Source organism: Corylus avellana, chromosome ca10, assembly GCF_901000735.1.
Source record: "Corylus avellana chromosome ca10, CavTom2PMs-1.0".
In the NCBI taxonomy this organism is placed as follows: domain Eukaryota; kingdom Viridiplantae; phylum Streptophyta; class Magnoliopsida; order Fagales; family Betulaceae; genus Corylus; species Corylus avellana.
The window spans coordinates 4,675,015-4,693,611 of record NC_081550.1 but is presented as its reverse complement, the minus strand read 5'-3'; the positions used below and the strand labels follow the sequence as shown (position 1 = coordinate 4,693,611).

At 33.6% G+C, this 18,597-nt stretch overlaps 2 protein-coding genes across 2 annotated transcripts in view; both read left to right on the top strand.

Annotated features, from left to right (window-relative positions):
- The window catches only part of LOC132162762 (suppressor of mec-8 and unc-52 protein homolog 1-like), a 6,414-nt gene extending 3,539 nt beyond the window's left edge, over positions 1–2,875 (top strand). Inside the window, exons 2-7 of the mRNA XM_059572990.1 lie at positions 804–930; positions 1,028–1,087; positions 1,204–1,311; positions 2,299–2,399; positions 2,599–2,650; positions 2,777–2,875. Of these exons, the coding sequence (XP_059428973.1) occupies positions 804–930; positions 1,028–1,087; positions 1,204–1,311; positions 2,299–2,399; positions 2,599–2,650; positions 2,777–2,875 (547 nt within the window). The remainder of the gene's footprint in view (positions 1–803; positions 931–1,027; positions 1,088–1,203; positions 1,312–2,298; positions 2,400–2,598; positions 2,651–2,776) is intronic.
- Positions 2,876–6,546: 3,671 nt separating this feature from the next.
- On the top strand, positions 6,547–9,609 carry LOC132163697 (GDSL esterase/lipase At1g71691-like). Its single transcript, XM_059574065.1, has 5 exons — positions 6,547–6,904; positions 7,789–7,910; positions 8,504–8,743; positions 8,831–9,080; positions 9,169–9,609. Exons 1-5 carry the CDS (start codon positions 6,628–6,630, stop codon positions 9,402–9,404), a joined length of 1,125 nt encoding a protein of 374 aa, XP_059430048.1. The 5' UTR covers positions 6,547–6,627; the 3' UTR covers positions 9,405–9,609.
- The last annotated feature ends 8,988 nt before the right edge of the window (positions 9,610–18,597 follow it).

Here is an 18,597-nt window from a genome sequence, read left to right as displayed (position 1 = left end):
CTTGTTTTTTTTTGGTTTTTTTTTTTTTTTTTTGGTTGGGTTATGTTTGGTGTTGGGTTGTTTGGGTTTCTTTTGCTCGCTCTAGTTAGGTGTTTTCTGTTGTATATTGTCTGTGTACTTTGGAGTTCCTTCCGCTTTTAATAAAATTTGAATTAATTATCAAAAGAATTCTTCAATGAAAAGTTTTTATCTACAAATTTTCTTCATTATCTTCTGATATATAAATTCTCTTTCATAAATTTTTGGCCAAATATCCCTTCTTTGTTCAGTATTGATGACCAAAACTTACTTGTAAAAAATGATGATCACAAATCGTACATTAGGATAGTGGGGCTTTTCTTTGTATACTTCTTGTGTACTAGCGTTTTTCAATGAATCACTTAAAAGGTTGAAGAATTGGGACTTATTCGCAAACCTGGATGTACAGATTCAGTTCAGTAGGGTAGGCAGAGTAATCCAGTAACACTGGTTCAGCCTTATCTAGTTTTGAAGAATAAACTAAAACTTGCATCTCATAATACTTAAGTTGTTCAGTAGGGTGGGTAGGGGAATCTGTAATCTGGTTCGGCTTTATCTAGTCTCACAGAAAAAACTAAAACTTGTTCTTTCATAATGCTTTTTGATTTGGTGACTACTTTAGACACTACCCATTCTTTTCCTTTCAGGATTTTTTGAACTAATTTTTAGATCATAACTTGTTTAGTGTGACCTTTTGTATACATTTGTGTACTTAAGTTGTACCTTTCTTTCTTATAATTAATCTTATTAAAAATAAAATTGTAATTGTGTTATTTTTGATACAGAATCCATGGCTTGAAATCTGGGAAGTTGTTGAAAGAATTCCGTGGCCATTCTTCTTATGTGAATGATGCAATCTTTACAGCTGATGGAAGTCGTGTTATTACTGCATCTAGTGATTGCACAGTAAAGGTAAGTTATTTGGCTTACATATTTATAGCTGAAGATATCCACTAGGTAAGGCTTTTCTGTTCTCCCAAGTGCATAAAATAAACATGGTTATGTTTAGGTCTGGGATGTGAAGACTACGGACTGTCTGCAAACATTTAAGCCACCACCTCCTTTACGGGTACCAAAATATGTCTTTCTCATGTGTTATAACAATTCTATGATATTGTCTGCTTTAAAAGTTCATTTTGCTTTACTGTTCTTGTAACTAACTGCTGGTTTATTCTTCTCTATTAGGGAGGTGATGCTTCTGTGAATTCTGTTCATCTTTTCCCCAAAAGTACTGATCATATTATTGTTTGTAATAAGACATCATCAATCTACATTATGACACTTCAAGGACAGGTACTTATTCTTAATGAAAATGTAGCGTAAATTTGTTTCCATTGCTTTCTGGTTCTAGAAATTACAACGAGTCGTAACTATGCCTATCAGTTATCACATTGTATGTGGACCAGCATAGTAAAGATTGTAAATAACTCGGATGTGTAAAAGAAATACGAGTTGTTGCATAATTTCCTGACTTGGAATCAACTTATAGCTGAAGCTTTCTCAGTCATTATGAATCATTTGTATTCTAGTGACCATCTCGAGTCCCAAAGTGCAGAATATCAAAGTGATATACCTGACAAGTATGACATACTGCATCTGTGCTGTAAATGTGCTTTGTCCTTAGATTTTCTTTATGCCACCCAAAAGGTTAAAATGAAACTTTTCTCATAGACTTATTAGAGGGTACAACCATTTTCACATATCAACTCCCCCATTATTTATCACTTGAAGGGAAAAACTCTTTAGATTCTTTTTTTTTTTTTTTTTCATTGGTTAGCGTCGAATAAGGTGAGTTGAGGAAGATAGTGTTGATATATGGATTGCAGTGCATAGTGTTGATATATGGATTGCAGTGCAGATATGGGTTGCTTAAATGACAGATATATGGATTATTTTTTTTCTCCTGTTTATGTTCAGTACCAAGTCAAAACTGTAAGAGATCCAAGACGTACTATAGAATGCAAACTCAAATTTTCTATGGAACAGGAAATTTTGATCAATTTAATTAATCAATACCTAAAAAGGATATTATTGTGTGCAATTTAAATATTACGAGCCCATTTTTATTAATTCAAATTAAGGCAAACATCCACAGAACCCTTCTCCACCAGGTTCTTACAAACTGGTAAGTATCTGTTCCCCACCGAATTCCATAAAGTGGAAAATGACCATTTGTGGAAGAAATAAAGAAACTAGGTGTGGTAGGAACTAGGAAGTGTGCACATGGCATGTGGCAATGCATCTAGTTGGTTATGATTCTTCTGCATGATTTTGGTGTAGGTTGTGAAGAGCTTCTCATCTGGTAAAAGAGAAGGTGGAGACTTTGTTGCAGCCTGTTTGTCACCAAAAGGGGAATGGATTTACTGTATTGGTGAAGACAGGTAAACTTTCTACACTCTCTTTTGCCATGGACTCATTTAGAAGTTTGATCTTATTTACCATGTGTAATATGAGAGTATCTGTAGAAGTCCAAGTTGAAACATATGTTGTATAGTATATCTATGATGCTAATTATGCTTGTTCTTATTTGCTTATGAATTTATTTATTATCAGCCATGTAAATCTGTGAATTGTATGCAGGAATATGTACTGCTTCAGCTATCAATCTGGTAAACTAGAGCATCTAATGAAGGTATGCTTCTGCTAGGGCATTAGGTTGCTCTTCATTGGGTGCATAAATCATAAATGCCTTTGGGGTTCTATATTCATCCATTTGTATATGAATATGTATTTTCGTTATCTGTGGGGGCACTTGCAGGTCCATGAAAAAGATGTAATTGGCGTCACTCATCACCCACACAGGAATCTTGTGGCAACGTATGGTGAAGACTGCACTATGAAATTATGGAAGCCTTGAATCTCTCCCTATCTTGGTTTTACTAGTGTACTCTAATTGTAAATTAACTTTGATTTCCTCCTGTCTGATATATACATACATATGTATATTAATTTTTTGCGATTTTCCATTTGATGCTGACTGCAAAAGACCAAGAGTCATCTGTATTTGGCAACTGTAACTGCGGGAAAGCTTAGATATTGACAGAGTAGTTTAGTGGGTGATCCTTTAGACACAAGAATCAAATAAATTCCTTTATTTATGGCGATCGTGTCAAATTATACTATCACTATTGTTAAGAGTAGTCTAATTATATATATAAAAAAAATCAACACTAGATAAACAAATGAAGGTCAACACAAAAGGATGAGGAATTACTGAATATTAAACCTAATATTAAGCTGCTAGTCTCACTTTTTGTTCAGTTTGGGTGCATTAAAATTTTCAATTTATTAGCATAATCTGATTTATGATCTTATTCCATGGGATATTGTGATTTTTATTAGAAACCGTATGGATAAATATGTAATAATTATCAAGTACCTCAATAAAGGAACCCTATGGTATGCAACAGTTACCCATAAATGCCGACCGTCGAATTTATGACCTCCATATGCTCCCATTTTCAAATTTTCAAACCCATCGGAATAGCGACAAAGGCATAAACTATTTTGGGTAGGGGCAAGGGCTAACAAATTTTGTTGCTAGTAGGGCTGTTAAGTGAGCGAAGCGTCTCGTGAGCAAGCTCGGGCTCGGCTCGCATAAGATCGACTCGTGCTCGACTCGAATATTATATGAAGCACTTCGTGAACACAAATCCTAGCTCGAATATTAAACGAAACAAGCTCGGCTCGACTCGGCTAACTCGTGAGCAGCTCGTGAACTCGGCTCGTATAAGGCTCGCCTCGCTTATTAAGGTCGGCTCGTATATTTTTTATTAAGTAACAAATAACAATATATAATCAACATTACTCATTTACTCAATAATAACAAATATATTATATACCTTTGTTTTTTTTTTTTGTTATTTATGTATATGTGTGTATATATATTATATATATAATATATGTATATATTAATATAAAAACATATAAGAAATATATATATATATATATATATATATATGATATTGTCATTAATCATTTTATCATATGATATAATCATATAGTACAACCGCACAAGTTATTGTGTCATTTAATACAAATATTATAATTAGATAGTTTATACTTTGAAAATTGGAATCGTATATATCACATAATCATTAATCATTATATAATCATATGGTATATCTGCATAAGTTATTGTGTTATTTAATCAATACATTATAATTATATACTTTATTCTTATAAAACATATATAATGTATCACATGATCTTAGATCTAAGATAATATTAATATTAATTGTGAGATAATATGATCATAAAATTTAAGTATGAGTATACGACCATTAGATCATATGAATTTATTACTTAGAGTTTGAGTATTTCAGTTTTCTTGCTTCTGTTTTGTAATAAGGCTTGGTCACTCGATCTGCCTACTTGGATGTGAACTGAAGTACTGAACTTTGATCCAGATCTTTTAGGTCGTAGATGTGAATTTTAGTCCAAACCTTCGAGTTGTGGACATGAACTTCATCCTGGCTTTTGGGTTGAAGAGGAATTTGCGCTACCTATGCATTGGATTGCGTCTGTCTTATGTTTGTTTAATGTTCTTTATCATTTTAGTTGATTTTGTATGGATGATTGTGATGTTGGGATTAATCTATTATATTTGTTTAATGTTCTTTAGCATTTTAGTTGATTTTGTTAGTTTTAATTGTAAGGTTGACATTAATCTGATATGTTTGTTTAATATTCTTTAGTATTTTAAGGTGCAAATTATTTTGGATGATTTTTATAATCTAATACATCTAAATTACAAAAAAAAAAAAAAACAAAGTCGAGCTCGAGCTCGAGCAGGGTACATAGCATGTCGAGCCGAGCTCGAGCAGCATAGTCGGGCTCGAGTCGAGCTCGAGCTCGAGCCTGACTCCAAAATAAACGAGCCGAGCCTGGACAGCCAAAGCTCGCCCAAGCTCGGCTCGTTTACAGCCCTAGTTGCTAGGGGTGAGTAGGCTGAATTTTTCTTTTTTCCTTAGGAATTGGGGAGATACCGATCCCCCTTCCGACGCAATCCCCCCTCCTCCGTCCTTGCGTCGGAAATAAAAATTAAGAATTTTTTTTTTAAAAAAAAAAAAAGAAAAGAAAAGAAAAGGCAACTTAGATTTATTGTTTGATATTTTACTTGGCGGAGTAAAAGAGCCAAAGTATGATCAATGCTAAATGCCCTTTGCCTACACATGTCATACATGTTGACACCTATGGATCACTAAGTAACTGCCCTTGTGCATCGAGACTTCCTGAGGCAGAACCCATGGAATATGTCCATTAAATAGGGTCAAAACCTGTCCACAAAACTGATAAAAGGTAGCCTAATTTTCTTGGGAAAAACAAATCTGGCAAATAGGAGGTGGAGGTCCAACACTCCAACTGCATGAAAGAAATTAATGAGATATAATGCCCCATGTGTCAATAGAGTCCTGAAGAAACCAATAAGTTTCCCTCCACTTTCAACTTTCGTCTTGGGCTTAAACACCATTCTGATTTGTGTCTATGGCTATTGGCCATCCCCCTCACTACACTTAATTTCCTCAACTATTCTTCATTAAGTTTTGCCGTGTTGACTCTCTTTTACCCAACACTTCTTTAGAATTCCAAGGCAGATAAAAAAAAAAAAAACTTCAATTTTTTTTTTTCTTCTTTCGAATTTCTCTTAGTTTTCTTGAACTCAAAAACTATATATCTATGTCTTACATCAACTTCTGCATTGAAAAATGATGGATGCTTCTCATAAAACATGGCATTTTCTTACAAGTGAGAAGAATTCTAGGAAATTAATATACTGAAAACTAAAGCAACCGACCACTACTGGCTATTGCATCCAATTGTACACTGACAATTTTAATAATTTAATATTTTTGTGCAAACCTTCTTTCAGTTTCAGGCCGGTTTCCTTTGAAATGATAAAAGTAGAGCTTTTATGTATAGTGCAAAAGTTGAACAAAACTCCTTTATGACATTAGGTTTGTCATTGAACTCTCTCGACCAAGTATATTTAATACATGTGTTCACTCATTTACTGCAATATCTCTACTCATGATATCGGCAGCATTGGTAACTTTCTCTCCCACCCCCCAAAAAAAAAATAAATAAATAAACAATTGGTATATCATAGCAATTTGAGTTGGTAATTAATAAAAAATTTGGTTGGTCTTAAGCTACAATTAATGTTTATTATTATAGTAGCAAAAGGTGAGAAAGACATTTAATTGCCCTATTGCATGGCCTTGTAGTAATTAGAAGAGGCAAAAGTGCCTGAAAGGAATTTAAAATATTGGGTACCAAATAAGAAGAAAAGGTATCAAATATTTAATATCTATGGACTCTTGTAATAACTCATTATCTCAAGGACTTCTTGAATTTTTTTTTAAAAAAAAAGAGTGAAAAGGAGTATAAGGCAAAAGAAAAGACGAAGAAGAAGTAAAGAAAGTGGAGATCCCTGCACGTATGTAATTAGTGCAATGGAGAGAACAGATGAATTCATTTATTACTTGTCAACTACCGCCCTTACACAGGGTTATTAAACCCCCCCACAGCCTTTCACAGAGGTTTACAAGAAAAACTCTTTCTCAGCTCTCAAAAAACACAAAGACACAGAAAGAAAAACATCCACTGATGATGGGTTGTTGTTGCAGGTTAGCGACGTTGTTGGTTGTGTTTTTGATGGTGGTGAGTTTTGGTTCAGGGCAAGAGCAAGGTGGTGGCGGCGGTGGGAGTCCGGCAAGAGAGATGGTGCCCGCCATGTTCGTGTTCGGAGACTCTCTGATTGACAATGGCAATAACAACGACCTTCCTTCCTTTGCCAAGGCCAACTATTTTCCTTACGGCATTGACTTCAACGCTGGCCCTACCGGCCGTTTCTCCAACGGCTACACCATGGTTGATGAAATTGGTTTGTTTACTCATCATCACTAATTTTGCTTCTTCTTTTTTTCTGGGTCGATTTCAAGGTCTTGGAATATATAAACCCAAGTTTAGAGTAATCAAATTGGTATAATGGGTACGTATTTTTGTTAACATGGAGTAGCATTAGAGCTAGCACATGCAGAACCTCAGAGAGAGAGATCAGAGAGAGAGAGAGCTATGATCTCAATGCTTTACATTTTTTGTTATATTCAATTTTTGTCCTTCATAGTTTTCTGTATTTTTTTTTTTTTAACAAAAAAAAAAAAAAAAAAAAATAGAGTTGGATATCTCTCTCCCTCTCTCACAGTAGAACCTTAGTTTAGGAGCTAATTAATTAAAGAGGTTTAATACGAACACAACACAAACTCAACTCATGGCCAACTTCTCTCCTACATGTAAAAAAAATTTAAATTTTAAACCAAATAAATTGTCTTTTTTCCCAAATTTTCAAAATCCCAAAATCTTCTCTATCAAAATTTTTTTTTAAATGACACGTAGGAGAAAAGTTGGCCATAAGTTGGATTTATGTTGTGACATTAACATTTTCCTTAATTAAAATGTGTTTTTAATATTTAAAAAAAATTAGGTAAAAAATGTGGGATGGTAAAAAAATTTTAAAATACTTTTTTACTCTTAAAAAAAAAGCTTAAAAATTGCGTTTTTTTTTTTTACAGACAAAACCTCTATTTCTCAAATAACAAAGAATATTAATATGAACATGCTAGATCTTCTATGTGATTGCTAGGAATTAACTATATTTTCTTTTATTTCATCACTACATCTACGTACATTTTTGTTCCTTTGATTTCCTAGTATATATATATATTGATAACCTATATTAATTGGTGTATATATGGTTCATATCTACAGCTGAATTACTTGGACTTCCTTTGCTTCCTGCATACTCTGAAGCTTCAGGTGAACAACTGCTTCACGGAGTCAACTATGCCTCCGCAGCCGCCGGAATCCTCGATATCACCGGCAGAAACTTTGTATGCCACCATCTTTTTCCTTCTCCACTAGTGCATGCACCACCATATATATATATATATATATATATATATATATATGTTTTTAAACCTTCATTTTTAGAAAACACGATTTGTTTTAACCTACAAAATGGTAAATTAAATGCATTTCACTGTTGGAAAACCGGATCTGGATCTCCTGGAATTCTTAGGAGAATTCTAATTTTTAAAATTTCGGATTCAGGCCATCAATTTTCATTCAAGACAAGAGTCATTATCCTGTCACGTATTCCACTACTAATAAAATAATAATAAATTTTAATGATATTAATAATCATCATTATTTTATTATTATTTTATTAATAGTGAGACACGTGGCAAGATAATGATTTTTAGATAAAAATGAATGGCTTAGATCTAAAATTTCATAAACTGAAATTCCTCTAAGAATTTAAGGGGATCTGAATTAAAAAACCAAGCAATATTCTGTGCATGACAGTCATTTAATTAATGACCCTTTTGTCCTCATAAATAAGAAATACCAACATGCAAAAATGAAAAATGATTCGTAAATCGAAGTGACAAAAATGACCCTTCGTGCGTTTTTTCATGATCAGGTGGGTCGCATACCGTTCGATCAGCAGATCAGAAACTTCCAGAGCACACTGGATCAGCTAACGAACACTCTTGGCGCTGATGATGTGGCCCGGGCGATCCGACGGTGCATATTTTTCGTTGGGATGGGTAGCAATGACTACCTAAACAATTACCTCATGCCCAATTACCCGACCCGGAATCAATACAACGGTCAGCAATTTGCTGCCCTCTTGGTCCAACGCTACACCCTGCAACTCACCGTAAGATTTTCCAGTACTTCATTATCCCAAACTTAATTGGGCCGTGAAGGCCCAATAGAATCTCGACTGATAATTGGAAATATGCAGAGACTTTACAGTCTTGGAGCTCGGAAATTTGTCATTTCGGGGGTTGGGCAAATGGGCTGCATTCCTAGCATCTTGGCCCAAAGCCCAACAGGAAGTTGCTCAGAAGAAGTCAACCTTCTCGTTCAACCTTTCAACGCAAATGTGAAGACAATGATAAGCAACCTCAGCGCCAATCTTCCTGCTTCCACATTCACTTACGTTGACGTTGCCCATATGTTTTCCGACATCGCCACCAACGCTAGATCTTACGGTATATATTAATTATATCTTCATTTTGTTCTAATTAACCCACCATGCATGATTATCAAATATGATTTTTTTTTTTGTTTTTGTCGTAGGATTTACTGTTGTGAACCGAGGATGCTGTGGGATCGGGAGAAACAGAGGGCAGATAACGTGTCTTCCGTTCCAGACGCCATGCTCGAACCGAGACGAGTATATTTTCTGGGACGCTTTCCACCCGACAGAAAAAGTGAACATCATAATGGCGAGGAAGGCATTTAGTGGAGACCAGAGCTTTATTTCTCCGATGAATATAGAGCAGCTTGCAAATCTAGCTATTGAGATTAATTAGCGTGCGTTTGAAAAGATTGCAACTACTACTAGATCATGTATGCAATTCTTAATCATAAATGCGTCTATATAGTTTCCCATTTTCGTCGGTCCATTTTAGCGCTGTGTGTAGTAGAACTATATATATGTACGTTTAAAACAAATCAAAGAACAGTGTATGTGTGGGCTTAATTACTGCTATGAAATTCCAGCTACTTTGATTTGGATTTTACAGTATTATTTGCTGTACTTTAGCCACATCATAATCATTTTGTTTTGGTTAATTAGATGAACCTAGCTAGTCAATTTAGGGAATTAATACGTGGAAAAAGTTGTTAATTACTGTTACGTACTGATTTAATCAACTCAAATTCCACATATATTATTAATTAGGCCCACATATATGGTCTAATATATAACTCACTTAATGCCAGGATGTACGTTGAACACAAAATGTTTGGGATGTACATTCAAGAATTTTTTTACTCGTTTAGTAATGCTTTTAGAATCATGTGTTTTTTGTTTTTTCAGTTGCAATTTGACATAAAAAGTATATAGTAAACAAGCCCAATTATCATTATCTAGGCACGAAATCAACATCTATGACTCTGAAATTTATAGACAACAAGGTCATCACGGTTAAATTCAATTAGATCTATCAGTTTAAGCTTTTGAAATAAGTGTTGATTTTTTTGAAAAAAATTGAAATAAGTGTTGATTTAACATTATATCAAAGTAAAAATATTAAGTTCAAACCCTCTCATTTCAATTAAATATTTTACGTGCTGAACCTTATCTATTTAAAGGGAGTTTGAATCTACAAGTGATGGAGACTATTTAAGTATTTGATTAAATGATTCAATTTACCTAATATTTATCAGCTTATGCTTTTGAGAAAAATAGTGATTTAATATTATAATAGAGACAAATGTCCTAAGTTTAAATCATGTCTCCATCATTCACCTCGATTCCATTTATATTTATTTTATTTTATTTTAAGGAATATTATGAATATTCATTATCTCAAAAGATCCGTTAAAAGATCACACAAGCAGGAAGGAATGCTCCCTCTGTACAATATTACCTACACTTGGTGGGACATCCTCCAACCAAGTAGACATAGTAACATGGGTGGTAGCCAATTTTGCTAGCTTATGCGCAGCATTATTGGTGTCCCTCATTACATGCATAAAACTGGTGTTTTTCAAACCACGTAGCTCTCTTTGGATACATTCGATAAATTGACCATAACTACTAAGACATGGCCCCTCTAAAGCAATAGCCTTGATAACTTGCATGGAGTTACCCTCAAAGATGATATTATCAAAACCCAATTCATTGCAGAACAAAATAGCATACACCGCTACTAAAGCTTCAGCCGAAGTTGGTTCAGTTTGAATAGCAAGAGACAAACTTCACACAGCAATAAAGTTATCAGTTGAATCTCGAGCTATAATGCCCAACCCCACATGTCCTTCCTTCAGATTCAGTTCGGCATCCCAATTTATCTTGATTATGTTGCTTGGTGGGGGTTTCCATACTACGGCTGCTAGTTCATTGTCATTAGTTTCCTCACCTTGATAACTTGCATGGAGTTACCCTCAAAGATGATATTATCAAAACCCAATTCCTTGCAGAACATAATAGCATACACCGCTGCTAAAGCTTCAGCCAAAGTTGGTTCAGTTTGAATAGCAAGAGACAAACTTCACGCAGCAATAAAGTTATCAGTTGAATCTCAGAGCTATAATGCCCAACCCCACATGTCCTTCCTTCAGATTCAGTTCGGCATCCCAATTTAATTATCTTGATTATGTTGCTTGGTGGGGGTTTCCATACTACGGCTGCTAGTTCACTGTCATTAGTTTCCTCACATTGGATCTTGTTATTCACTCTTTGAAATTCTTCCAACAAAGTCTAAGCTTCCTTTACTAATCTGGTCGGATGAAGAAATATATTTTCATGTATTACTGAATTCCTCCTCAACCAGATTTTCTTTGCCATGACAATGAACAGTTCAATTTCCCTTGTGTCACATTTGTCCCTAATTGACTCAAACATTTATGGGAAACTGCTCCCCACGCCACCACATTTTTGCAATTTCATCGGCCCACCTCCCCACACATCATTCGATGATGGCAAGTCCATAGGATATGCACTACCGTCTCATCTTCGAGTCCACAAATAGGGCATAAGGTGTGCGCGATGTGAAGTGTTAAAGTATTGATTAAATTTACATACTTCAATTTAAACTTTTGAAATAAATGGTACTCATTGAACAATACTCCATTAATGAGAGCCAGCAAGGTTTTAATTACTTGACTTTATTTCATACTACAAAAGGAAAGCAGAAAATGAAAAAGCATAAAGAATCCACCAGCACTAATTAATAATACAGATTAAATGAGCATAGTAATGAAGATGAAATTCAAATGTTCTAGAGCATTGCCAATTGTTGTATATTAATTGGATACGTATACGACTGTGTTTGCGAACTGAATGAACTCCTGGCAAACAAGATATTGGCCGCCTCCGTGGGATGAAAAGCATCCCAGAACAAATACTTTCTTCGATCCTCGCATGGCTGCTGAAGAGGAAGGCAAGTAATTTGCCCGTTGTTCTTCCCCACCCCACAGCATCCCTTGTCTATCACTTCAAATCCTGCATGTATCAATCATATATATTTCCAAATTTCAAAAACCATATTAAATTTCGAAAACTAGGGGTGGGCAGATTAACCGATTACCGATTACCGACTTTAACCGAACCGATATTAATCGTAACCGATAGTTATCGGTCGGTAATCGGTTAAAAATTTTATACCGATAAGCTTATCGGTCGGTAATCGGTCGGTTAAAATTTTTTTATCGGTTAACCGATATGACCGATAAGTTATTTTAATTTTTAATTTTTTAAAATTTTATATTTATTATTAAAAGTTAAAACCAAAACGACGTCGAATTTCCTTCCAATGAAGAATTTCAATTTTGCTATTTTGAATCAGATAAAGCTTGATTTTTTGGTTGACATATTTTGTTCATTGGAACGAAATGGGCTTCCAGAAGCTAGAACAGTAGAAACGATTTTGCATTTCTGCTCATGGAGCAATCTCAGATGATGCTCCCAGTAAGAGAAAGAGTTTATTATATTAATATAAACTAAAAAAAAAAAAAAAAAAGCCTAATAAAAAGCCCACAAAACTCAATCTAGCAATTCTCAAATTAATTTTTGGCCCAATGAGCAATCAGTAAAAAAGCCCACAAAAGCCCAAACCGGTTTAACCGACCGATTAACCGATTACCGATTTGACCGATAATTTTCGGTTAAGACTTCTTATCGGTCGGTAATCGGTTAAGATTTGGTTAACCGATAACTTATCGGTTAACTGACCGATAAGTCCATTAACTGGTCTTAACCGACCGATACCCAGCCCTAAGCAAAACCGTAGAGTGGTCCGCTAAAAGAGTCGGACTTTCAAGCACTTAGCGCCGCTACCGCATGGGTGATGGGTTCATTGCCACCGCATACGCCCTTTTTTTTCTAAAAAAAATATTATTTTTTTCTTTCTAATTCTCACCGCACACGCCTTCAATGGTTGAGCCATTGAAAGCTAGAAAGCTCAACCTCAAAGGCATTCTTATATTTTGTACATAATTTTGTTAAAATAAATAAATTATTTATCAAAAAAAATACCAATGATTAGTAGGTTTTTTTTTTTTTTTTTGTAGGTTGAATGTATAGCAAAGGTGCTGGGAAGCTTAGATTCAAAACCTGGAGTTTCAAGTATGGACATCAGTTGAGGAGCTTGAGGTGAATTCCACAAATACACGAGTATTATGGAATTCAAAGCCATTATCGTAGAATATGTAAAATAAGATCTTTATTTTTTTTTTTAAAAAAAAAAACAAAATCTCCTTGATTATGTAAGGACCTAGCTAACATATCATCTTTACAAATTGAGTATTGCTATGGGTACAATAGCTTATACTACAATTATCTTACATATTGATGTAGTAATTTACTTGACACTTATCACACTTAGAATCAAATTAATATGACAGTTTATGTGGCACTTGATACGTTAGCTATTAAAATAAAAGCCGCCATGTAACAGTTCATGTAGCTCTCATTTTCATACAATGTGAATTGTCATGTGAATTTATAAGGAGTTGTAGTAAAAATTATAGTACTTCAAACATACTTTTTTCTTGTAAATTTGTTTATCATGTTGATTTATTTGAACTCGTCCAACAGCCACGATGTCTAAATACTAGCTAAATATCCTATGAGAACTTCAGAACTTTTTTGAAATGTCTTAAATAACACAAACACAATTAAATGTAGGCAACATAAACAATGTTAGATGTTATAAAACATAATATGGACCATGAAATGTTGAGGATCTTATGTCATCATTTTTTTTTATTTTTTTTTTCAATTCAAAAAGACAGGCAAGGAAGGCCTATTTTACTTGAGTGTGACCATGATAGTGTGTGCCCGTTAGAAGTTGCACAAGAGGGGCATAGATAATAGTTGGAACTGAATGCGCTCTCTTAAGTTCGATTAAATTATAGCTTGACCCAATTCTATTACGGCATCGGTAGGACTTAAGGCGATTAATGCTAATAGGATTGAGAATTCTCATTTTGAAAATCGAATTCTTATCATAGTACATGCTCAATAACTTTGAGAATTTTCTAAAGGTCACTAAAAAAGTCTGTTCCTTCTTCTAGATACATATACATTTTATACTTTTTTTTTTTTTTTTTTTTCTCTAACGCATGTTGATTATTCAATGAGAAGTCTAGAGGCAGGAAGCTCTTTGACCATGAAATGTCTCCTATTTAGACAAGTAGCACCTTCATTTCGTATGGCCGAAAGAGTTTCAAACAAACTAAGAAAAAAAAATAAATAAAAAAAAGGAAATAAAAAACCTGATAAGCACTTTGAAGAGTTATAATATCTGGCGTCCAGCTGAAATGAATTAAACTAACATATATTGATCTGTTAGTATTCATCAACTTTTGATTAATTTATTTTTTTTAACAAGGACTGATGAGCCCAGGAATATAGGAGAGTATAATATGTAGTATTATTTTTCCTATTATTATTATTATTATTGTTATTATTATTACTCCTGTCTTTGTCGATGCTAAATGTTATTAGAAGTTTGAAGAAGTCGTTATTCGATTTCTTCTTTGGGACAAACTAGTTTGAAGAAGTCCATACTCCCTACTAGAAGTTGCTACACTGAACAAGCAAACACCAACACATAGAAAAGATAGAAGATTTTGACAAGCAGATGAAAGTGACTTGAAATGAGATTTGCACATATTTTATTAATATTAAATCAGTTCGAAAACTGGTATTATATAGAAAATTAATATATAGGAATCGGTGTCAGAAATATGGGCACCGGGAAAACGTTTTGTCCCTCCCATCGCCCTCACGACCCAGTCATGATGGGGAGTGGAGACAAACAAACAAATCTTTTTCTCAATTTAGTCGAAATCTTGTTGCTGTCAAAAAGCCTATCCGTACACGCGGAATTTAGTGCCACAATTCTCTTTGTTTACCGCTTCGTATCCGCGTCGTTAAGAGGTGTCTTTTCTTTCTTAGTTATATGTGGCGCTGTGGCTGTGGGGTACTCCTTTTCTACACCAACCATTTTTTTTTTTTTTTTTTATGCATAGAAATTGGAACCTTTTAACTTTTTGGCTCACAGTTGTTACGGTACGTTGTTCGTGTGTTTTGCGTGTGTTGGAAAATTACATTTTATTCCGGGGTGATTTGTAATTTAAATTTTAAAGTTTTAATTTTGGTAATTCGCTTTCTAAAGTTTCAAATTTTTACAATTCGATCAATATTATTCCAAAATTCCTATATTGCTCATAATTTTTATTTTTTATATATAAAAAAAGAAGAAGCAAATTTGGGAGTGCAAAAATAGCCAGATGGCCAAATGACCCACCCCAATTTTTTTTTTTTTAATTTTTTATAAAAAATAAAAAATTATGGGTAATATGGGAAGTTTTTGATACAATTGATTAAATTACAAAAATTTGAAGCTTTGGAGGGGTGGATTGCCAAAGTTGAAACTTTGGAGGTTAACTTGCAAATCCCCCCAAACTTTTTTTGGGGGGGAGGGATAAAATATAATTTTCCTTTTTATAAATGTAATGTGAAATTGGTTTTTGCATTTTGAAGGTGGATTTTGTGTTTTGGGTTATTTGTTAATGTTTTTAAAGATCCGTTTGAGATTGCGGTTTCAATAGCTACTTTTTAAAATCGTAAAAGCGTTTGGTAAAACATGTTAAAAAGTTTTTTATTTTATGTTATTTTTCTCAAATATTTGTTATTCGAAATCGTGATTTTGGTTTAAATTCGCTCTTTTTCAAATAAACACCCCATAAACTGCTTATAGAAATAGCATATATATTTCTTCCATTTTAAATTACAATGTCAAATGCTTTACGTTTTGTGATATCTTTTAAAAATGCGGATTATTGTTGTAAAATCACAATCCCAAATGTACCTTAATTTGATAAGATCTATATTTGTTAAAATTGTTATTTTCTGTTCTCGAAACAAAAACATAAACATAATCAAGCAATCAAAATTACAAGACACTCATAAAAGCCATTTAAAAAAAAAAAAATCAAAAAAATCAAAACAAAATACAACCCTCAAAACATATTAACAAACATACCATTAAAATTTGTTAGATAAATTTTTTTTGGAGTATCTTTTTATTTAAAATATTCTCATGTGATATAAAAGTAAAGATAATATTAAATATTTTGAGTTTAAAATTGTTTGTTAATGATTTTATTTTTATATTATAAGGAAAAAAGCTTACAAAAATATAAAATAAAATGAAAACGTTGTAAAACAAAACGATAATATTTTTTTGTTTTGTATTCTTGGAACTGCATATTTATATGGGCATCTAGCAAGCTGCTATACACGTCATGCTGATGATAGTGATTGGAAGTGGGAATAAAGTTTAAATTGTTAAGCCTTCACTGAGGTGGCGGTGGAGTGTTTTTCCATCCCATGCAATGGGCTGATCAGGTTGACCTCCAAAATTAATATATATATATATACACACACATAAGCTTCCAAGTAAGTTGGACGTAACTTGCCAAATGAATATAATTATATATATAACCCTAAGTGACCGCGACGACCTTATGAACTCCATTGCAACCTAGTTTTGCTGTAGATTGTGGAGGACCTCGTGTGGTCTGAGCAAACGTGTGTAGTGTGAAAAAGGATCATGAGAAAGGATTCGACTTAAAGGAAACTTCAATCTGTCCTTTAAGACGTGAAAAAGTTATTTGGGGGACAAAAACTGAATTAAAAGAGAGTAATAGTAAACTTATAGTGGTTTCGAGGAAGTTCTAAAAATCTTTGTGGGATTTGTAGGCATCTGCAGGGTCCTGGCCAGTGAGGCGCATCAAAGATGATAATTAGCTTTAGAGTTCACACTAGATGTTAAATATAACACTTTTATCCTACTTTTATTTTATTGGACTAATGCAGTAGTGTTTATCGTTCCTTCAATATTTTAATAAGGGTTTTTAATGAGTACTGTTACATCAACTTATAAGATGAGAGTGAGATTTAAAAGAGTATTATTATATATCACACTTTACTACTAATTTGACACAATTTCAACTAAGGCTCCCTTGCCTTTTCTCTTCTTCCGTACATCAAGATACTCCCATTACTCTAAAATGATTCTATGAAAGATTAATTCTAAATACTACATTTTTATCTCATTGGGTTGATATACCAGTACTCATCAGTGGCTTCCTCCCATTTAGATGAGAGGATATGGAGGCTCCCTAATTGGAGGGGAGCCGCTCCCTATATATATATATATATATATAATAAGTGATAGTGTATTCTTTCCTTATTGTAATCAATATAAGTATTTTCACAGGATCTTTCATTTAGATTAAGAGTGAAAAAGATCAACCCTTGTAACTTTTTTCCCTTTATCAATTAGAAAAAATAAAAAATAAAAATAAAAATGATGTAATAAAATATCAAAATATGATGATTATCACAAGGTTTACATTCCTTACGGGCATAGTGTGGTATTAGCATCCCACGGTCGTATTTTCATCACATCGTACTGTCTGTTTCTTGAAAGCATTACTCATCTTGAGCCAAAATCCAATGCCTTAAAGTCCACCTTTGCTGCCATGAGCCCTGGCCCATTCTCATCTTGAGCCCCTTGAGTTTGTTGTCTTGTCTCTCTACGTCTCTGCCTTTGAGCTAACTCTCTTTGCCTTGGGCACCATAGCCCATCCAATTACGTTGGGCTTTAGGTCCAATCACTGCCCTAGAGGCTTTCCCATTGTACTTCTATTAGATCCCTTTCATCCTCTCGAAACTTGGGACCATTGGTTGTATGGAATTGTTAAAAATTTGGATAATTAATGTGAGAGAGAGTTGAGTGCTTATATAAAACTCACTTGTTTAAACATTTGGACAGTTCGACTATCTATTCGGACAAATAACTCTCATATGGGTTTTCACATTAATTGCCAAAATTGACAGGAGTTAAATGGACTGGGATCCTCTTCAGTTCATATTGACTGGAGAGGAACCAATCCTTATTCATATAAGGGCAAAATTATCATTTTATATTTTTTTGAACAATTTTACCCTTAATTAATTCCATCACCAATCCTCCACATTAAACTAGATTTGAGAAGATCTTAGGCAAATTATAAGATAGCCTACCAACTAACTATGCTTTCAAAAGAGTATACTATTCAAATAATAGTTTTTCTAAAATCTTCATAAAGCTGATGTGGCTTTTAAAATTAACATTAAATTTTAGATGAATCATACTTGAATTTTGATCCAATGGTGATTTTGAAAGCTACATTAGCTTTAAGAGGATTTTAGAAAAATAAAAAGATGGTACCTAGCATTACTCCTATAAATATTTAAAAGGCACACTAAATTTAGTCTAAGTTAATAAATTGCTATTAATGACGTTAAGAATTTAATGTGTCTTTAAATGTTTATACCTCTAAACTGGAACAGGATCCTCTCTAGTCCTTTATGGACTGGAGAATATCCAGTTCATGGCTAGGATTTCATTTTAGAAATTCTATGGCCACAAATGGACACATATACCACTAATAAAAATAATAATAAAATATTTTTTAAAATTAAAAAAAAAAATAATAAAA

Bases quoted from the DNA above. Each gene is read 5' to 3' on its own strand.
- LOC132163697 (XM_059574065.1), top strand. From the start codon at position 6,628: ATGATGGGTTGTTGTTGCAGGTTAGCGACGTTGTTGGTTGTGTTTTTG. The intron at 8,744-8,830 runs GTAAGATTTTCC...GGAAATATGCAG, and splicing joins GCTACACCCTGCAACTCACC to AGACTTTACAGTCTTGGAGC. The intron at 9,081-9,168 runs GTATATATTAAT...TTTTTGTCGTAG, and splicing joins CACCAACGCTAGATCTTACG to GATTTACTGTTGTGAACCGA.